The sequence below is a fragment of the Mustela lutreola genome, chromosome 14 (genome assembly GCF_030435805.1).
Source record: "Mustela lutreola isolate mMusLut2 chromosome 14, mMusLut2.pri, whole genome shotgun sequence".
Lineage (NCBI taxonomy): Eukaryota > Metazoa > Chordata > Mammalia > Carnivora > Mustelidae > Mustela > Mustela lutreola.
Genome location: NC_081303.1, coordinates 60,429,081 through 60,447,809, shown reverse-complemented (window position 1 = coordinate 60,447,809; position 18,729 = coordinate 60,429,081). Strand labels below are relative to the sequence as shown.

Here is an 18,729-nt window from a genome sequence, read left to right as displayed (position 1 = left end):
ATTGCCACTTAAAATGTTTTCGAAAAGATTACACTATGACTTGGTATTAAAATGAAAAGTTATTGTAGACATAGAAAGGCACAGAAATAGTAGCTTAATATACAATTTTTATAAAAAACCTATGCCCATACAAGTCTAAAGATGTCTTTCTCTAAATATAAAATTAAAATTCTAAGTGATAAGAAAGTATTGTATCATCATTCAGTTGGAAGCATTTTTTTCTTCTGAGGAAAATGTAAAATAACAGTGTGTCTTGAAATAAATGGAATCCTGGATTCAAAGAAATGGGGTATAGTCCATATACGTTTTTAAACATATTGCTAATAAAATAATGTTTTATTATATTAATATGTAATATTATATCAAATATAATATTAAATTAATATTTATAAAAACAAAATAAATTTAAATAAAAGATTATTTATTCGCTGGACAGAAATCTATTCAACACTCAGAAGGTGCCAAACATGATTCATATCCTCGGTCCCTGTCCTCTAAGATCAAGGTTTAGTGGGGAGAGAAGGCAGGTAAATAAATCACCATAATGCGGTGTAAAAAATGCCATGAACAATATAAAAGCAGAAAGGAGGAGCAAGTAACTGCCTGGGGCATCAAGAAGCTCTTCCAAATGAAGATGACATCAAATTTGTTTTTAAGGATGGTTAAGAGTTGCCAGGCATGGAGGTGCAGTCTGAACACAGAAGTCATGCGCTAAAGCAAGGCCTCAACGAAGAAGGTGGTGACCCCGCCCCTCAACGAAGAAGGTGGTGACCCCGCCCCTTACTCTGAGCCACAAGGCTGGAGCCCGGGCTGTAAAGGGACGTGAGTAGAGCATGGAGGGGCAGAGGGTAAGCCCACAGAAGCAAGCTGCACGCGTCCGTGCTGATGAGGACTGGCAGAGCCATCCACAAGTGCTTCCTGACCGGGTCCAAGCTATGGCATCCAAACAACTTTCGCATTAGACAAGTTGGCCCTGGACTCCTCCATTTGACAGTGGAAGTGCATGGATTCGAGGAGAGCAAGTGAGGTTGAAAGTATTAGGAATTTGGGAGGCAGAAAATTAACTATTTCTACCTGAAGTTACCATGATTTCCTCTCCTCGAAGCTGTGTAAACTGGGATGAAATAAACCCCTGAAATCAGGACATTCATGTAAGAGCAGCAATGGAGTTACAGAAAATGAAGGGAATGGCTCAAAAGACTGAAAGGTCACTGACACTCCCAACTAAGCAACAAATTACCTGATTCTGTAAGATTTCTTTGACATATAGGCTTCAGGACTGCTTCAAATCTAAGAGGTAGGATGTTAATCAGATCACTAATCAGTCTTGGGAAGAAAAAAGGTCTTTCCAGAGATAGTCTTAGCAATCCTTAGTCAAAGATATGACCTTCACTGGGAGTGTTTGTTCTAGAATGACCATACATCCTCTCACCGAGATCTCTCACCAATTAATAATTGATACTGAAACAGGAGACCTAGGGACATAGATATCTACTATCCACTCTTCAGCAACAGCTGACCCAAGACTGGCAAATCCATCACCCAACTCACAACCACTCAGATCCTCTCTCTCTCCAGACACACAGAGGTGGTGGTCTGATGGCCCAGAGTACTCTGAAGCTGTAAGGTTATTTAGACTGGGAATTATTTTCCATGTTGGGCAATAACAAATAAAGCAAGTTAAGAGAAAGAGAAGACAGAAATATCATGCAGCCCCAGAAAGAGAAAAACTGCAAGCTGACAGTTTTCCAATTTCTTTCCTTTTTTTGTTTTTGAGTACAGTTGATACACAATGTTACATCAGTGTCAGGTGTGCAACATAGTGATTCAGCATCTCTATACATTATACTACGCTTATCACAAGTGTTGCTACCATTCATCTTCATACAAATAGATAGATAGATAGATACATGGGCATAGATATATAGGGATATATCTTACATCTTCCTTATCCATTCATCTATCAATGGACACTTGGGTTTTTTCCATATTGTGGTTATTGCAGTAACAGAGGGCTTCATATATCTTTTCAAATTAGTGTTTTCAGTCTTGGGGGCTAAAGGCCCAGTAACAAAATTATTAGATCCTATGGTATTTCTATTTCCAGTTTCAAAGAGACAAAGTTGTATTTCATGTGCTGGAATTCTATTCTTTCACTTTCTACTTAAATGAGTCAAAAAGAGTTTCTGTTCCCCTTAACTAAATATTCCAGGTGAGAATGTAGACTACATTATGTACCACCTTTTCTGTAACTACAGAGTGTCAGTTTTAAAAGCTGGGTGTCATAGTTCTTATTGCAAAATACAATTGATTTCTGGACTTGATCCTAATTTATTATTAGATGCTTTGGACTTTTTAAGTAGTCAGTATCCATACTTCTCATTCTTTCAAGCACATATGCTTTGTATTAGTCAGGATAAGATAGGAAATGCTATGGTAACAAATAAAACTCAAATATCAGTGCCTAACAAAATAAAGGTGGGAAAAGTAATTTGGCTTTAGCTGCCTTTCTCCATCTTATATTAATGACGGACCATGATAGGGAAAAGCATGTTGGAGGGCTCTGTGAGATGTTTTTGAGGTCCAGGATGGAAAGTAGCTAACATCCCTTCTCTCCACGTGTACTAGTCATCTCACCCCATTGATGTGTGTAGGGAGGCTGAGGAATGTAGGTAAGTAAGTGGGATTTTGAGAAGCACCAATAATCTCTGCTGCATTTCTCTCCCCCCACCCTTGGTCTGGCATTGCCTAAGAATACCAGTACAGTAATGAATAGAGAGCATCCTGTTTTTTTAATAGTTTTTTTTTTTTTTTAATTTTAATTCCAGTATAGTTGACATAGAGTGTTAAATTAGTTTCAGGTGGACAGTATAGTGATTCAGCAGTTCTGTGGATTATTCGGTGCTCATCATAAGTGTCCTCTTAATCCCCTTCACCTGTTGGACCCACCCTCCCACTCACCCCCCTTCTGGTAATTATCCGTTTGCTCTCTATAGGTAAGAGTCTGTCTTTTGGTTTATCTCTTTTATTTCCTTTTTTCATTTGTTTTGTTTCTTAAATTCCACATATGAATGAATTCATATGGTGTTTGTCTTTCTCTGACTGACTTATATCACTAAGCATTTATTCTCTAGATCCATGTTGTAGCAAATGGCAAGATTTCATTCTTTTTATGGATAAATAATATTCCATTGTAGATATATACCACATCATCCTTAACCATTCATCTGTTGGTGAACGCTTGGGCTGCTTCCATCATTTGACTATTATAAGTAATGCTGCAGTAAACATGGGGGTGTGTATATCTTTTCAAATTGCTTTCAAATTCAAATTCATATACAAAATGCTTTTGTATTCTTTGGGCAACTACCCAGTAATGCAGAGATTGCATCATTGGATAGTTCTATTTTTAATTTTTTGAGGAACGTTGCTACTGTCTTCCACAGGTGCTGCCTCAGTTTTCATTCCCACCAGCAGAACCAGAAGTTTCCTTTTTCTCCATATCCTTGCCCACACCAGTTGCTTCTTGTGTTGTTGATTTTGGCCATTCTGACAGGTGTGAAGTGTTATCTCAGTGTGGTTTTGATTTGCATTTATCTGATGGTAAATAATATTAGGCATCTTTGCATGTGTCTGTTGCCATCTGTATGTTTTCTTTGGAGAAGTTTGTGTTCATGATTTTTTTTTCTTTCTTTTTTTAAATTTTATTGCAGTGTTACAAAATTCATTGGTTATACACCACACCCAGTGCTCCATGTAATACATGCTCTCCATAATACCCACCACCAGGCTCATCCAACCCCCCAGCCCCCTCTTCTCCAAAACCCTCAGTTTAATTCAATTATTTGTTTTGGGAGGTATGGAGTTGTATAAGATCTTTATACATTTTGGATACTAACCGTTTACCAGATATATCATTTGCAAATCCTCCTTTCATTCAGTAAATTCTCTTTTAGTTTTATTCATAGTTTCCTTTGCTGTGCAGAAGCTTTTATTTTGATGTGGTTTATTTTTGTTTTTGTTTCCCTTACCTCAAGAGACATATCTAGAAAAATGTTTTTATAGAGAGGCTATTCTCTCTTACTTGATTGTCATATTGATAGTAAGATTTATAAGGCTTTATCATTAAATGTGATTTATTATATGACTTTAGTAGATGCTGTTTATCAGATTAAAGATGATTTCTTCTATTTTTATGTAGCTAAAAGATTTTATCATAAATGGATGTTGAATTTTTAAATTCTACTTAGGATAATCTTATGTAAATCAATTTTTTAAGAGTTAACTCCTGTATAATCATAATATTTCTTTTAAATATACTATTGGACACTATTTGCTAATATAACTTTTTCATCTAATCTCAAGTGATTTCTGCCTATAACACACTTTTCTTATTATGCTATTGTTCAATATTGTCCCAATTTCATACAATCAGTTTGGTATCTGGTCCATTTAACCAATTTTAGTTAAACACTTTGTACATAATATCAATTATCTATTACAGATTTAATTAAAAGCAATAACAAAAAACTTCACTGGTAGAACTCTTTGGTCCCAGGTATTTTTGGAGTAGGAGGCTGATTCGGGACTTTTTCTATTTTGTCATTATTGAGTACATTTGTTTTGTTGGGGTCCGTTATCAAAGGAACGAGACTGAGACAAAGTGAAAGTTATGCAAAGCCTTATTCTATGCCAGGCATTAGAAGTTAGACTGACCGCCCAGGGCCGCCTCTGAAGAGAGCGACCTGCTCCTGATCTCACAGGCTGGTTTTATAGGGCATAACCACAGACCCAAGGTAGGTGGCTTCTATTGTTAAGGTGTTTACTCCTGGAATCGATACCCGGAACCATACCAGGAACTACGGAGGCGTTTATTCCCAGAATGAAGCCCTAAACAACAATATGGCTACCTAGGCAATATGGAGTTGCTCTGGCTAAGCAGGCCCTAATAGTTAAACAGGTTTTAACATTAAATTGGCCCTAACAGTTTGATTTTTGTATTTTTTCTAGAATTTCCCACTGTATGTACATTTTTACATTTGTCAAAAATTGTTCACATTTTCCTATTTCTAAGGATAACCTGATCCATGGGCACTGAAGGAGTTTCTGCCATCCAAATACCCTAGACTCTCTGGAAAATGCCATTTTGTGCTTTATAGCACCAACTTCCCTGTGCAAATTTCCTATACCACCTCTTAGTGTTATTTATTCTTCGCTGGAAAAAGGTATTTTCTTTTTCAGCTCACCCCCAATTTCAGGTTATGTAAGAACACAAAACTTGTCATATTGTGCTCCCTGTAGATACTGGTGAAAAATCATATTCCTTATTACGTGATCTAGTTTATATATACATGTGTATAAATAAATTCTTAAAGACCAAATGATTGAAGTCAGCAACAAGGGAGAATTTACAATTTACTTAATTATTTAATGTACACTTATCCAATACCTACTAGGTCTTCATTAAAAAACATTTACAAGGAAGATGTTTATAAATTTAACCTAAAAGATGTGCTTACTTTCCTGAGATGCTATGGCTTCTTTCAAAATATCATCCTCCATATATTCTCCATACAGGCCAGGGTGCTATGCAGTAAAAATGCCTTATGTGTTATTCATTGCTTTAGACTTACCCATTTTATTCATTCATATCTTCCAGAACTGTTTATTGAATATCTTCTGTGTAGAAGCTTCTCTTTGATGCTTATGATAATAATAATAGAATGTAGCATCTACTAAATACTTACTACATGGCAGGCAGTATTTTGAGGCTTAACTCACTGAAGTGTACAAACTCAAATGATAAGTACTGTTATTATTCCCTTTTTACATATGAGGAAACTGTGATAATGTGAGGCTAAGAAACAGTACTAATCCAGAAGTCTACTTTGTATTGAGAGGACAAACCCATGAACAGACAAATGTAGTGTAGCAGAAGATCCATTAAGAAAAGCGGTCAATCTATGAGTAAATTCAAACCCATTCTCTCTCATAAGGAACAATGTTTATGACAAAGAAATTTGGAACTCCTTGTTTAAAGCAGATCATTTTAATTGAAGAAGAGTGTGTATACATGAATTGAGAATCTCAGACTCAATAACAAAGCTAGTATTCATGGGTCATGGGATCTCATGCAGGTTATTTAAACCATTGGACTCTAGGTTCAACTCCAAATGAGGTAGTAGAATAGTTTCATCATTCTTTGACTCTTTAACTCTAATTAAAAGTTTTACTAATAAGACTTATGTATACATGGATATTTCATATTTAATCACAAGTATTATGAGTGTATTATCAAAAGTTGGAAATATAAGACTCCTTCACTGCACAAAAGTTCAAACAAATCTTTGATTAATCTTTCATTGGAGCTGCCAATTAAAGCAAGATATAATGTAGTTAAGTGGCACTCCAACTAGAGTCTGTGAACCCCTTAGAGTCCCAGAAACTTTTCCAAAGTGTCTTCCAGGTCAAAAATATTTTCATGTTAATATTAAAACAATGTGTTTCTTTCTCACACTCATCCCCTCAGAGTGTACGGCAGAATTTTCCAGAGGCTACATGATGTTTGACCGTGTTATCACTCTGCTGAATAATGGCGTACGTGCTTCGGTACTCTTTTCTCTTTTTGTTTCTTTCTCTCTCTCTTTTTTTTAAATTTCCTCAGCTTTAATTTTTAATATAGCAAATACTAATGGATGTAAAGCACAGAAACAAAAGCTTTGGGGAATCCTCTATGGATTTAAGAAATATGGGTCTCAAGACCCAAATGTTAGAACCACTATCGCAGTTGACAAGAACATTTGCACTCAGTGTAGTGCAGGAATAAAATTGTGACCATGCCATTTACTGTTCATATGACTCTGGGCAAGTTACTTAACTCACCTAAGCCTCAGTTTCCTTATGTGTAATATTATCAACCTCATAGCTTTTTTGTGAAGACGAAATAAGATAATGCATGTGCAGTACTTTATACCAGGTCTGACACGTAAAAGCCAAAACTCTGCTCAAAAATAATTACCCTGTCTTAGGAAGGAGAGACAAGAAGATGGCAAACTGGTAACTTTTTTGTTTTTTTTACACTGCGTACATACCTTTTCATCATGTACTCTACTTGGAAGATACAATTTATCAAAAGTAATAATTTAATTAAAACATTTTAAAAATTACCCTGTTCCTAGTAGATAATGGGCTTATAGTTTATTCACCACTTCATTTTTTTATGTTGTTTATTTTTCCAAATTTATCTATGAAAAGAGCTATGCAAACAACGATGGCAGCTCTTAGTGTGAAACATGGCTTTGCTACAGATGTTAGTGCCAACTCCAAAGTAATTGGCTGATACCTGAGCACATCCACATCCGTTTGCCATACACAAAACTTTGGCTAACCTGGTTTCCACATGCAAGTGAGAAGGAAGTCCTGACATTTAATTCTAAATTAACAATCTCCCCCTTATTATTGAGGAGTTCTTATCAACATACATATGTGTTCTAGTATCTCCCTTTAAAAAAAAACAAAAAACAGGGCGCCTGGGTGGCTCAGTTGGTTGAGCAGCTGCCTTTGGCTCAGGTTATGATCCTGGACTTCCAGGATCAAGTCCCGCATTGGGCTCCCAGCTTCTTGGGGAGTCTGCTGCTCCCTCTGACCTTCTCCTCTCTCATGTTCTCTCTCACTCATTCTCTCTCAAATAAATAAATAAAATCTTAAAAAAAAAAAAAACAGATGTGACCGCACAGGCCACAGGGCCCTCCCAGCTACCATTCCCTTTTCTTTGTTCTCTTCTACAGCCAACTTTTCAAAAGAGTTATGTTGAAGTTGAGGCTCCTCCTTCCACACATCTGGCTCTCTCTTCCTCTTTAGTCAGAGTTCTGTCTCTACATTCCACTCAAAGTCTCATTTCAAGACCACTTGCCACCAAATCCAAAGAACTTTCTGTGTCCATCTTCTTTAACATTTCATCCTCATAAAACAAAATAAAACAAAATTTCAACAACATTTGGCACTGATGACCATACCTCCTTTTACAAAATATCCTCTTTTTTTGGTGTCCATGAAGTTGAGCTCTCCTGGTTTTCTTCCTACTTCACTGGTCTCTGCTTTGTTTTCATTACGGACTCATCCTCTTCTGCTTGTGCGTCTTGTCCTCACTGCCTCTGTCGCTGACTTCGGTGCTGGGCCCTCTCCTTTACCTATGGTGTCTTCCTAGACCCTCTTTCTTCTTTACCCCATCCCTTCATTCTGAATCCTCTCCATAGTCACTGATAGCACCTACTCACCGTGAGCCATAATTAGAGACCCTTGGAATGGAGCAGAGAATGAAACACATACAGGTCTCTGCCCCGGTGGAACTTCTAGTAAAGAGAGAGAAAGAAAAAATAATAATCATAATCAATTAATAGATTACCTGATATGTTGGAAATGACCGATGAGTGCTTTGAAAAAGAGAAAAATAGAGAGCAAGAAAAGGGGTTCTAAAATGGGAGGAGTGGGGGAGGAAAGTGGCAGACTGCAATTTTAAATAGGAGCGATTCAATGAGAAGATGAGCTGAAGTTACCCAAGCAGTCTTGTGGGTGAAGTGGGTTGCAGGGAGAGGAAATAGCCAGTATAGGGCCCTCAAGGCAGGAGCTTCTTTGATGTATTCGATGCCCCCCTGTGGCTGCAGTGCAGCTTGCATGTGGAGACCTGATGGCAAAGGGGAAATCAAAGGGCCGGCAAGAACATGTTTCTTCTCTGAACAACATGAGAACTACCACAAGATTTTGAGCAAAGGAGTCCCATGGTCTGACATGTTTCAGAGTGTCATTCTGATTGCTATGTGGATGGAGGTGCTGGTTAAGGTTAAAAGTAGGGAGACCAGTTAAGTTGACAATTGTGGTGATGGAAGTGAAAGAGAATGTCTTGGAGCAGAGTGGTTGTAGTAAAAGTGATGAGAACGGGTAGCATTCTGGATGTATCTTGAAGTTAAATAAATCCAAAATTATTTTCTAATGACTAGATGTAGGTATGAGGGAAAGAGAAGATGAATGTAAAGTTTTGGGCCTGAAAAATTGGAAGGGTGAAGTTGTCATCTCTAGAAAAAAAAGGAGGACTCCAGGTGAAGCAGTTTTGGTGGGTGCATCAGACACATTTCAGTTGAGGAAACTGAACACTATGGGTATGGAGATAAGGGATTTCCTACAGGAACTAGAATTCACAAAACTGTGGGAAGAGCTGGAAAAGTGAAGATCCAGGAAGAGGAGTAAGAGGATGTATAAAAGAGCTTCCACCCAACCAGTCTAAGAAGCCAGGCACGACCGGTCACCTAAATGAAACTGTCAGGAAGAAACTTGTGGAGACATCACTGGGAAGTTCTATATAGCTACCATCCCTGTGAAGCCAAAATCAAATCATAGACCCATAGCCACCTGTAGTCAGCAACCAGAAGGAAGAGCCAGATATGGAGCAGAAGAGAATTAGGACAAACTGAAAAACTTACACCTCTGTGCCTATTTATCTCCACATCTAGCTTCAATGAACTTTAGGGGATAATAGTTGCCTCTTTACTTCATCCTCCAAATCTCTTACCAACTTTAACCCAGAACCATAAAAGGATGGTGTACTAGTTTCCTACTGCTACAGAACAAATTACCACAACCCTAGTGGCTTAAAAAGAGTATGCATTTGTTCTGTTATAGTCCCATGAGTCAGATGTCTAGACATGGCTTAGTTGGGTCCTTTAGGATCTCCCAAGGCTGCCGTCAAGGCACCTGCTAGGCTGCATTGTCATCTGGAGGCTTGACTAAGAAAGTATTTTCTTCCAGGTTGCTGGCAGAATTGATTTCCTTGTGGTTTTAAGCCTTGGGGGTTGCTGGCTTCTTATTGACTTGCCATCAGCTCCTAGAGGCCGCCCACTGTCCCCTGCCATGGGGATCTTCACAGCCCTCTCATAACATGGCAACTTGCCTCCCAAAGACCAACAGGAGAACTTTGCTGTCAGCCAGCTAAGGTGGTGTCTCTTACATTCATGTGAGTGATGCCTCATTTTCCATTGTTTAGAAGTAAGTCATGGGTCCTGCCTGAACTCAGGAGGAGGTGAATTATACCGGGGTATAACTAACTCATGGTCACCTTAGGGTGTGATTGCCACAGAATGGGATTCTGAGATATATAGTTTCATTTTAACCTACTTAACATAATACAAATACGTACAAATTATACAGAAAGGAAAATCAATTAATCATATTAAGACTTGTTAAATTTGTGGTGTATTAGAAGTAAAAGTGGAGAGATTGAGAAGGCCATTGGATTTGAGACTAGATTTGGGAGAGATGTGCAATGACTCTCAGATGTATTTTCCTAACCCAGTATCTACTCAGCACCAGAGATTCATAGATCTACATGGTGTGTCAAATTCATATGGCCAAAATGACTCCTTCCATCCCCAAATCTGTCACTCTTTCAGACTTCCACATCTCATTAAATGGTACCACCATCCACCCTTTCTTTCAAGGCAAACCCAGGAGTCGTCCTTGATTCTTCTTTCCTTTTTTCTCTACATTCAATTTGTCATAATTCTCTTGGCTCTACTTCCAAAACATAAGTCCATCCACTTAGTTCCATCTCCACCATTACCACCCCAGACCAAGAAACTAGCACCCCTCCCAGACTTGCAGAACTCACTCCTTCTCTTGACCCCTATTGTGGACTGCATTGTGTTCCCCCAAAGTTCATACATTGAATCCATAACCCCAATGTGACTGTATTTGGAGGTAGGAACTTTAGGAATTAGTTAAGGTTAGAATAGGTTGTAAGAATGGACCTTGATCTGATAGAATTGGTACCCTTATAAGACGAAAAAGAGACACCAGAGATCTCTCCCTTTCCCCATGTGCATGCAGAAAAAACTGTGTGAGCAGACAGAGTAAGAAGGCAGCTATCTACAATCAATTAGTGAAGCCTCACCAGAAACTGAGTTTGATGGCGCCTTGATCTCCACTCCTAGCCTCCAGAACTAGGAGAATATAAATTTCTGGTTTTTTAAGCCAGTTCCTGGTATTTTGTCATGGCAGCCTGAGTAGACTTAACACAACTCCCTACATATATTCTCCACAGAGCAGCCAGAATGATCCCTTTAAAACCTACATTAAATCATTTCATCCCCTTGCTTAAAGGCCTTCAGTAATTTTCCACTGAAATTAGAATCAGACTCTCTAATGTGGGTCTACAAGGTTTCACCATCTGACTTCTGCCCATCGCTTTGACCTTGTCCTGTGCCCCCCTCCCTCTCACTCACGTAGCTTCTCGCTGTCTGCTGGAAGACCAAGAGCTTCCCCTTCTCCTGCAAGCTTCTCCTCCCGTTCTTCTCTTGGTTGGGTTCTTCTGCATTCTCGCCTACATGGAACTTCTTCAAAAATCCAGATCACTCTTCCTAAACTGAGAATCTCACTCTTCCCTATCACCTAAACCCAAGCTCTATTTCAGTACTCTACTTAAATATCTTCATACTTTGCCACCATTCCTAATTCTCTCTCTCTTTATTTTGCTTATTTACTGCCCATTTTTCCTCATGATAATGTAAAACTCAAGAGGACAGTGTCCATGTATCCTTTGCTTTCTGCTGTGTCCTCAGACCTTCGGAAGGGGCTTTTTACACCAGAAGCCCTCAATTCAAGCCTGAATAAATATGTGCTTATTCAAGGACTGAATAAATACAAGACATGCTGGAATGAAATTCTTTTAAATATATTTTAGTACAGTTTTACTAGTATTGTCATAAAATAGATTGCCAGAGTAGAATTGCTGGGTCACAGACTATGCACATTTTTAATTTTGATAGATCAGAAATACTGCTTTTTAATATTTAGTGTGACTGATTTGCCACTTTAAAATTTAATTATCACAAATTTAATTTTTTCCTCTTCTCCTTTGAAAAATGAGCCATTTTGAAACCATTCTTTTTTTTCTCCAATGTTTTTATGGTAACTGAGGCATCATCGTTCATTTTGCAAGAACGCTAGCTTTGGCTTTATAGATTAAATTGATAGAGCCCATTTGTCCATGAAGAAAAAAATCTGTGAATTGAATCTTCTTTTTGCATTGACCCCCCCATTACAAAATGAATGATGTATTCTGAGAGAGGTAAAAATGAAAACCTCTCTTTTCCATATCATTCTTCTTTTCTGAATGTAGGTATTTGTGGGAGTAAAGACATAAAAGTGTCTGTTCACAGCACTAGCGTATGCATACTCCAGACTGAACATTTTGTTTGAAATTTACAATTGCTTTGACAAATGGCCCCTGAGTAATCAATTGTAATTATATGTATCACAGTTACTTAAAAGGCGGATATGCATTTTTAGTTTCTTGAAATCTTTCAAATTACACCTTCAAACATTAGTTAGAACCCAAAGCTAGGAATGCTTTCACGCTTGTGTGTGCTTCTGAATTGGTCTCATTCTGTGTTGTGGTCATCCGTACTGTCCCTAACCTTTCCAGCTGCTTCCTAGCTGTTCAATACATACAAGTGACCAGTGCAAAGGTGTGGATGGCTCCACACAAACATGTGTCCACTGTCAGAAAAACAGACCAGGTATGTATGATTCTGATAGCACTCCGGACAGAGGACAGTATCATTGGCTTCGACTCAGCCCAGTTTTTATAATCCCCACTTTGATTGTGATCAAAAAGCAAACATCTGCGTCAAAAGAATAATTACAAATTTGGAGATAGAGCAAACATTCAATAAAGATTTTTAAAATCTTGTTCCTAAGAAAATACTTTCCTATTATCTTGTATATATGATGATCTATATTTACTGGCTGAATAATATCTAAATGAGTTCATTAGCTAATTCTTGGCAGTTGTTATTTTTTTTAATTAATCAGTCACTGACCATGACCTATATACCACAATAGGGCAAAATTTTAACATCCCGTTATTCTCTCAAATTGCATTGTAGAGCTCTTTGTACCAAACTGGTTCTTCAGATCTTAGTGGAATGTTACTCAGTGTTTCCCAACCAGTTTTCATCCAGAATAATTAAGGTGACTCTCACAACCCTCTCCAGTCTTGCCACCAACCTCTTTCCAGCCTTAATCCCCACTAGTCCCTTTATTTCAGCTCCATGCAACTCCCAGCTCGTCCCCAAACATATCCTGCACATTTTATTTCATTTCTTTCTTCTAGTCACTCACATATATTCATCTACTCAAACTCTGCCTCTTTCCTAACCTCTATCAGATGCTACCTCCCAAGTAAGTCTGCCCCTACTGTTCAGCCTCCTACCTTCCCAGTAAGAAGTGTTCCTTCAGTATTTCCTGGCACCGGGCTATAGCACTTACCACACTTTACCTTGTGTGTATCTATATTTATGCTTGACCTGCGCTAGTAGAATATAAACTCCTAAGAGTCAGGAGCCTGGGTTTTCCATCTTATATCCCCACAGCAACTTCATCGAATCCTGTGCATACCAGATGCACAAAGGCCTGGTGTGGGGCTCCACACTCAGTGTGGAGTCTGCTCCCTTTGCCCCTCCCCCCTCGCTAAAGTAAATAAATAAATAAATCTTTTTTTAAAAAAGAAAGAAATGAGCTGCAGACCAACAATACTAGATGTTTCTACTAACCATTTTGGTGGCTCTGTCATATCATTTAGCAGTGTCCCCTAATACCGGCATATGCTTCATGCAGGTAAAGCAATAGACCATGAACCTAAAGGGTTTTTCTCCTACATTTTTGTATTATGAGTCAACCTTTGATTCTAGAGCAACTCCACATGTATGTGCGTGCCATCAAAAAAATGTCTTTGTCCTACCAGCCAGGAGGTATGGAGGCAGAGAAGGCACTGGTAAAGTAAATGCACATAAGAAATCAGTGGAAATTGTCTATGTTAACGTTTTGCAGACTTAGAAGTCTCATACTTAGAAAATTATGGCTAAGTAGTCAAGTTGTTATTCGGCTATGGGTAATAAAAGCTCACTTCTGTATTGAGACTGAAGTGACTTTTACAAAATGAGTACCAGATATAAATATGTTGACCAACTTTGGAGAAGCTAAAAATTAACTTTATAAATGGGAAGGAAGATAGACCTCCACATCCCATGCCTCAAAGGACCTGGCTTTAAGAAATCTAAAAAAATAATCTGTGTTGATTTGTCAACGTTAAATTTGTAAATCATCCTATTGGTTGGCTGTACTCTGTCCAAAGCCATGGCTTTTAGGCAGTAGTCAATAAGAGCTTTTCCTACTTCTCATGCTTTATTTGTAGTCTAAACCAGAAACTTGTCTATAACCATTTGTTTATTGTATCATTCTGACAAGGAAAACTATAACTTACGACAAAACCGAGAAGCAACACCCAAGTGGTTCAACTAAGGAAAACAGAGGTTGATATAATTAAATTTAGACTCCTCTGAAGCTCTTCTTATACAAAAGAAAGCAAACTTTTGATGTGACCTGTTCTCTGGATCTTGGCATTTGTGGTAACTAACAAGGCAAAGGAATCCTAGAACCAGGTTCGGATTTACAGGCCAAAAGTCACTCATTTTAAAATGAGGACCTCATGATAAGGAGTATAGACAGAAGAAACCCCATCAGTTGGAAACGAAGTTGATGGTGACCAGGAAGATTAACCCTTCCCAAAAGGTAATAAGCACACACGATACTCTGCTGATGTGCACAGCAGAGCCTACGCGCCACTGTTTTGGTTCATCACCAGGAGCAGGGTAAAACGATCCCTAAGGGCCCAGGTAAGTGGGTTCAGTGAAAACGCACCACAAAGACCAGAGGGAAAGCTTTGGAAACTGCTGGATCATCAGATCAATAGACTCAAAGATGACTAAGTTAGGTTGCTTTATGCAGTTTAAACATTTGTGCAGGGAGTCTCCCCACGCAGCCTTTTATTGACAGCTACAGATCAATGGTAATTTTTGATCATTTTCAACCTACATAAACCTATTGACCCCAGGGCCACCTTTGGGGCACTTCAAGTCGTCAAAAATAATCAGAGGAGATGGTGTAAAATTGTCAGACTGCTGAAGACTCCAAGTAGTTTCATGTGCCCCCAGGAGCAGAGTTGAGAGGTTAAAATGTAGTTCAGATTGCCAGCAGAACCTCAACTGGCAAAACGTTCCAGAGAGTCTCATCTTTATGTCTCATAAAAGGACATACTGCTTTGTATCCAGACTGCAGCCCTTATGCATATAAGTTTTTTTTTTTTTTAAGCTAAGTCTCGTTAGAAATATTAGATTGTGGAGGCTGCATTTTCCCTGTTTTCCTCTGTTGAATCATTCTTTCCACTGGCTGCCTAACAAAAGTAGTCAATGTACTTATAGGGTAAAAATATGAACATTAGGTGGATGTGCACATGGGAAGAACATGGACAGATGGGAAGTGAGCCCAAGCTGGTAGCTCAGAGATCAGGGATGACAAGATATCTGTCTCCTAAGAATCAGTACGATGGAAGAGTGGGGGAAAGAAGGATCAAGATAAGGACAACGAAGAAGAAGCAGTGAGAGTATCAAACAAGATCATCTCCATACGGGAAGGAGGAAGGGGGAGCAGAGGAATGAAAGGGAAAAAAAGGATGATTTAATGATTTAATGATGATTTTACTAGTCAATATGGGAGAACACTACATCCCCCAAGGAAAGAATTTAATCCAAAACATGTAAGGTAGACAGTGTTCAAGACAATCTGAATTTAAGGGGAGGAAAATCTGAGTAACTGAATAAACAAACAAGATAGAACCCAATCTGCAGAATGAACTGTGCCCAAATTTTACAGGATTCTAAAATAGTGAACTTTGGTGTTGGAAATCCACTCAAGAGAGAATAATATAATGTCGAAGAATATATTGGTAAGGACCGTTTTGCCATTTTTAAATTTTCTGCATTTTTTTTTCATATGGCCTTTACTAAACATGGACAAAAAGCATGATCATTAATGAGGTTTATTTAAGAGGGGTGTATGTGTGTGTGTGTGTGTGTGTGTGTGTGTGTGTGTGTTGCAGCTCTTCACAAATAACATAATATGGGAACTAGTCCTCGGCGTAAATTTATGCTATAAAAATTCTCCTTCACACACTTCCTTTACATTTACAATATGAGATTCTTTCCTTTTTTTTGTAAGATACGACCAAATTAAGCAAAACAACTCCCATAATCACCTTTTGTAGGAATCAACCTCTAAAGATCTCGGTGTCAGGCACGCACGAACTTCAACTTGAGATCTGCAGGTCCTATTTCTACATTAGATGGCGGAGGTTTTGAGGCCAGGGCATTCTGAATACTTCAGCGTTCTGGGGATCTGAGCTATAAATGTTTATTAAAAGGATCTATAATGAAATCAGTTTTGTTATTTTTTTAATGGTTGCCTGGAGTGTGTTGGATGACTGAATGCCGGTTGTTAATCATTAAGTACTCGTGTTACCAAAAGTGTTTGATAGTATTGCCATCTAGGGGCTGGATGGAATTCTCAGCTCTGAAATAAACTGTAATTGAGCAGGTGCTGCTATTGACAATATACATATGTTTTTGCTTTATAGCCCACATGCTTTTCATGTTTCTTATGACAAAAGCTATCTCTAAATGTCCCCCAACAGCCTACCTTTTTTATATATAATCTGTTAGAGGTGATTACTATTTGCTTTGGAGCTTGTGCTTTTTTGGCACCCATTACTGAATACTCTGAACAAAGAGTTTTTCTTTTTTGCATTATTAATCTTGCCCATGTTTTCCCTATTTCTACAGAAAAGGAATCATTTATCAGAAAAGAATGTTTGTAATCGGGACTTGTAGCATCTTCAGATTTAATATTCATTATGGTCATTCTAGTTCTGTGCTATATTTATCTAAAAGACCGATCCAGTGTTGTGGAGAAATAAGTTTTAAATATTTATGATCCAACTTTTAATATTTTAAAAAAGAGAAATTAGTATTTCTATAAAATTTGTTTCAGAGTCTGGTCGCTTAGCAAATGTTTAAATATTAAAAGATTTCAAGAGGTTAGCATGTAATATCATAATGGGACTTATTGAAAGAGGAAAATTGACTTAGAAGTTTTTGATAAATAAAGGAAATTATATTTTCTCTGCTCGTGTTTAACACATAATAAGAGACATTAGACAGGTGAAACTTAGAACCAAGAATGTGAGGAAACAGTGTCAAAAATTATTTCTACAAAGTGTTTTGATTTTGTCTGACCAGTTTTTTAGAAAATGATTCAAATTGACTTTGCCACTTTAAGATTTTATTCAAAATGATATTCAGATGTCTCTCAATTAGGAGAATTTCTAGTCATGTAACTTTGTCTGATTTCGGGTATCTACTCTCAGAAATAACTTCCTCTTCTCTCCCTCACGTTCATCCTTTTGTATCCACCAAGAGGAGGACAATTGAAAACTGTCATGTTTAAACATCTAATAAACCAAACCTGATCTTACACATCATGAAGCCATTCAAAACTTCCTCATAATTACTCATATATCGTACACAAAAGAAAGTGTGTCTGTGTGTCTCTGGGTGTCAGTATGTGTCTCTGGATGTGTGTGTGTGTGTGTGTGTGTGTACACGTATGTGTGTGTTATCTATACACATATTCATGGTCCACTTGCAGACATATTTGCTATTCATAAACAGACATATCCACCCAGCCCAGATGTAGAAAGAGCACCCTGGGCGCTTTCAAAACATGAAGACTTTTAGTTCCAGCTTTTAGTTATGTAAAATACATTAAATGTTCTCTCCAAGCAGGAAAAAAAAAAAAAAAAAAAAAAAAAAAAAAAAAAAAAAAAAACCTCTAATCCTATCTTTTTTTTTTTTTCCTTTTAAATCAGCAAAAACCAAATTCTCAAAGCCTAGCTAAAAGTTATTTTTGGTAAGTTTGATGGTTCCAGCTATGATGTTTTTAACAAATGAGACTATTTTCACATGTATATATATCACTAGTAGACTTCTCTAAGCATGTTTATTTTTTAGGTTAAGCTTGCTTGTTATTTTGTTTTCTTATTTCTGTTTTACTGCATCTGTAAGATAGAAATACTCACCAAGAGGAGGGAGGGAGACTGGGGAGAGTCATATGTATATACAAATTGTGCTGGGGATTAACCGTTCCAGTTAGACCTCCAAGCCCTTAAGATTATACCATTCTTTGTCATGAAACTTGGTGCCACTGATTTCCACCATGAGCCGGATGCCGCACTCACCTGAAGCACCTTCTTTTTTTTTTTTTTTTAATGTTATGTATCACATCCTTTGGGCTGCAAGCTCTGGAAAGGCAAGGATTCTATCTGATCGCCACTTTGTGTATGTCTGAAATTACACAACATTTGACAGTATATTCAGGTGTGAAGAACAATAAAAAAGCCACATTGTTTTCTTAGTAATTCAAAACTCTGTTGTGAGATTTATGCTGCCATTGCTAATGTACCTTGGTCAGAGAATGACCTTCCAGCAATTGTTAGCAGTTCCTAAAAGGAATCTAACCTGTTAATTTTTGTGCACGCAGGGAACGAGCCATCAAGCCCACCTATTTGGGTTAGAACCATTCACAACATATCACATTGGAATTGTGGCCACAAACCAGGCAGGAGACGTTTCAAGCCCCTGGACCGTGGTTCAAACCCTAGAATCTTCCCCAAGTGGACTGAGCAACTTTACAGTAGAACAGCAAGAGAACGGCCGGGCGTTGTTGCTACAGTGGTCAGAGCCCGTGAGAACCAATGGTGTGATTAAGGTAACGTCTTCTCTGAAT

General features: G+C 38.0%; 1 protein-coding gene across 1 annotated transcript in view; it reads left to right on the top strand.

Moving 5' to 3' along the window:
- USH2A (usherin) overlaps nt 1-18,729 on the top strand; it is a 704,505-nt gene that overhangs the window by 634,470 nt on the left and 51,306 nt on the right. Inside the window, exon 61 of the mRNA XM_059145262.1 lies at nt 18,484-18,711. Coding sequence (XP_059001245.1) covers nt 18,484-18,711 — 228 coding nt within the window. The remainder of the gene's footprint in view (nt 1-18,483; nt 18,712-18,729) is intronic.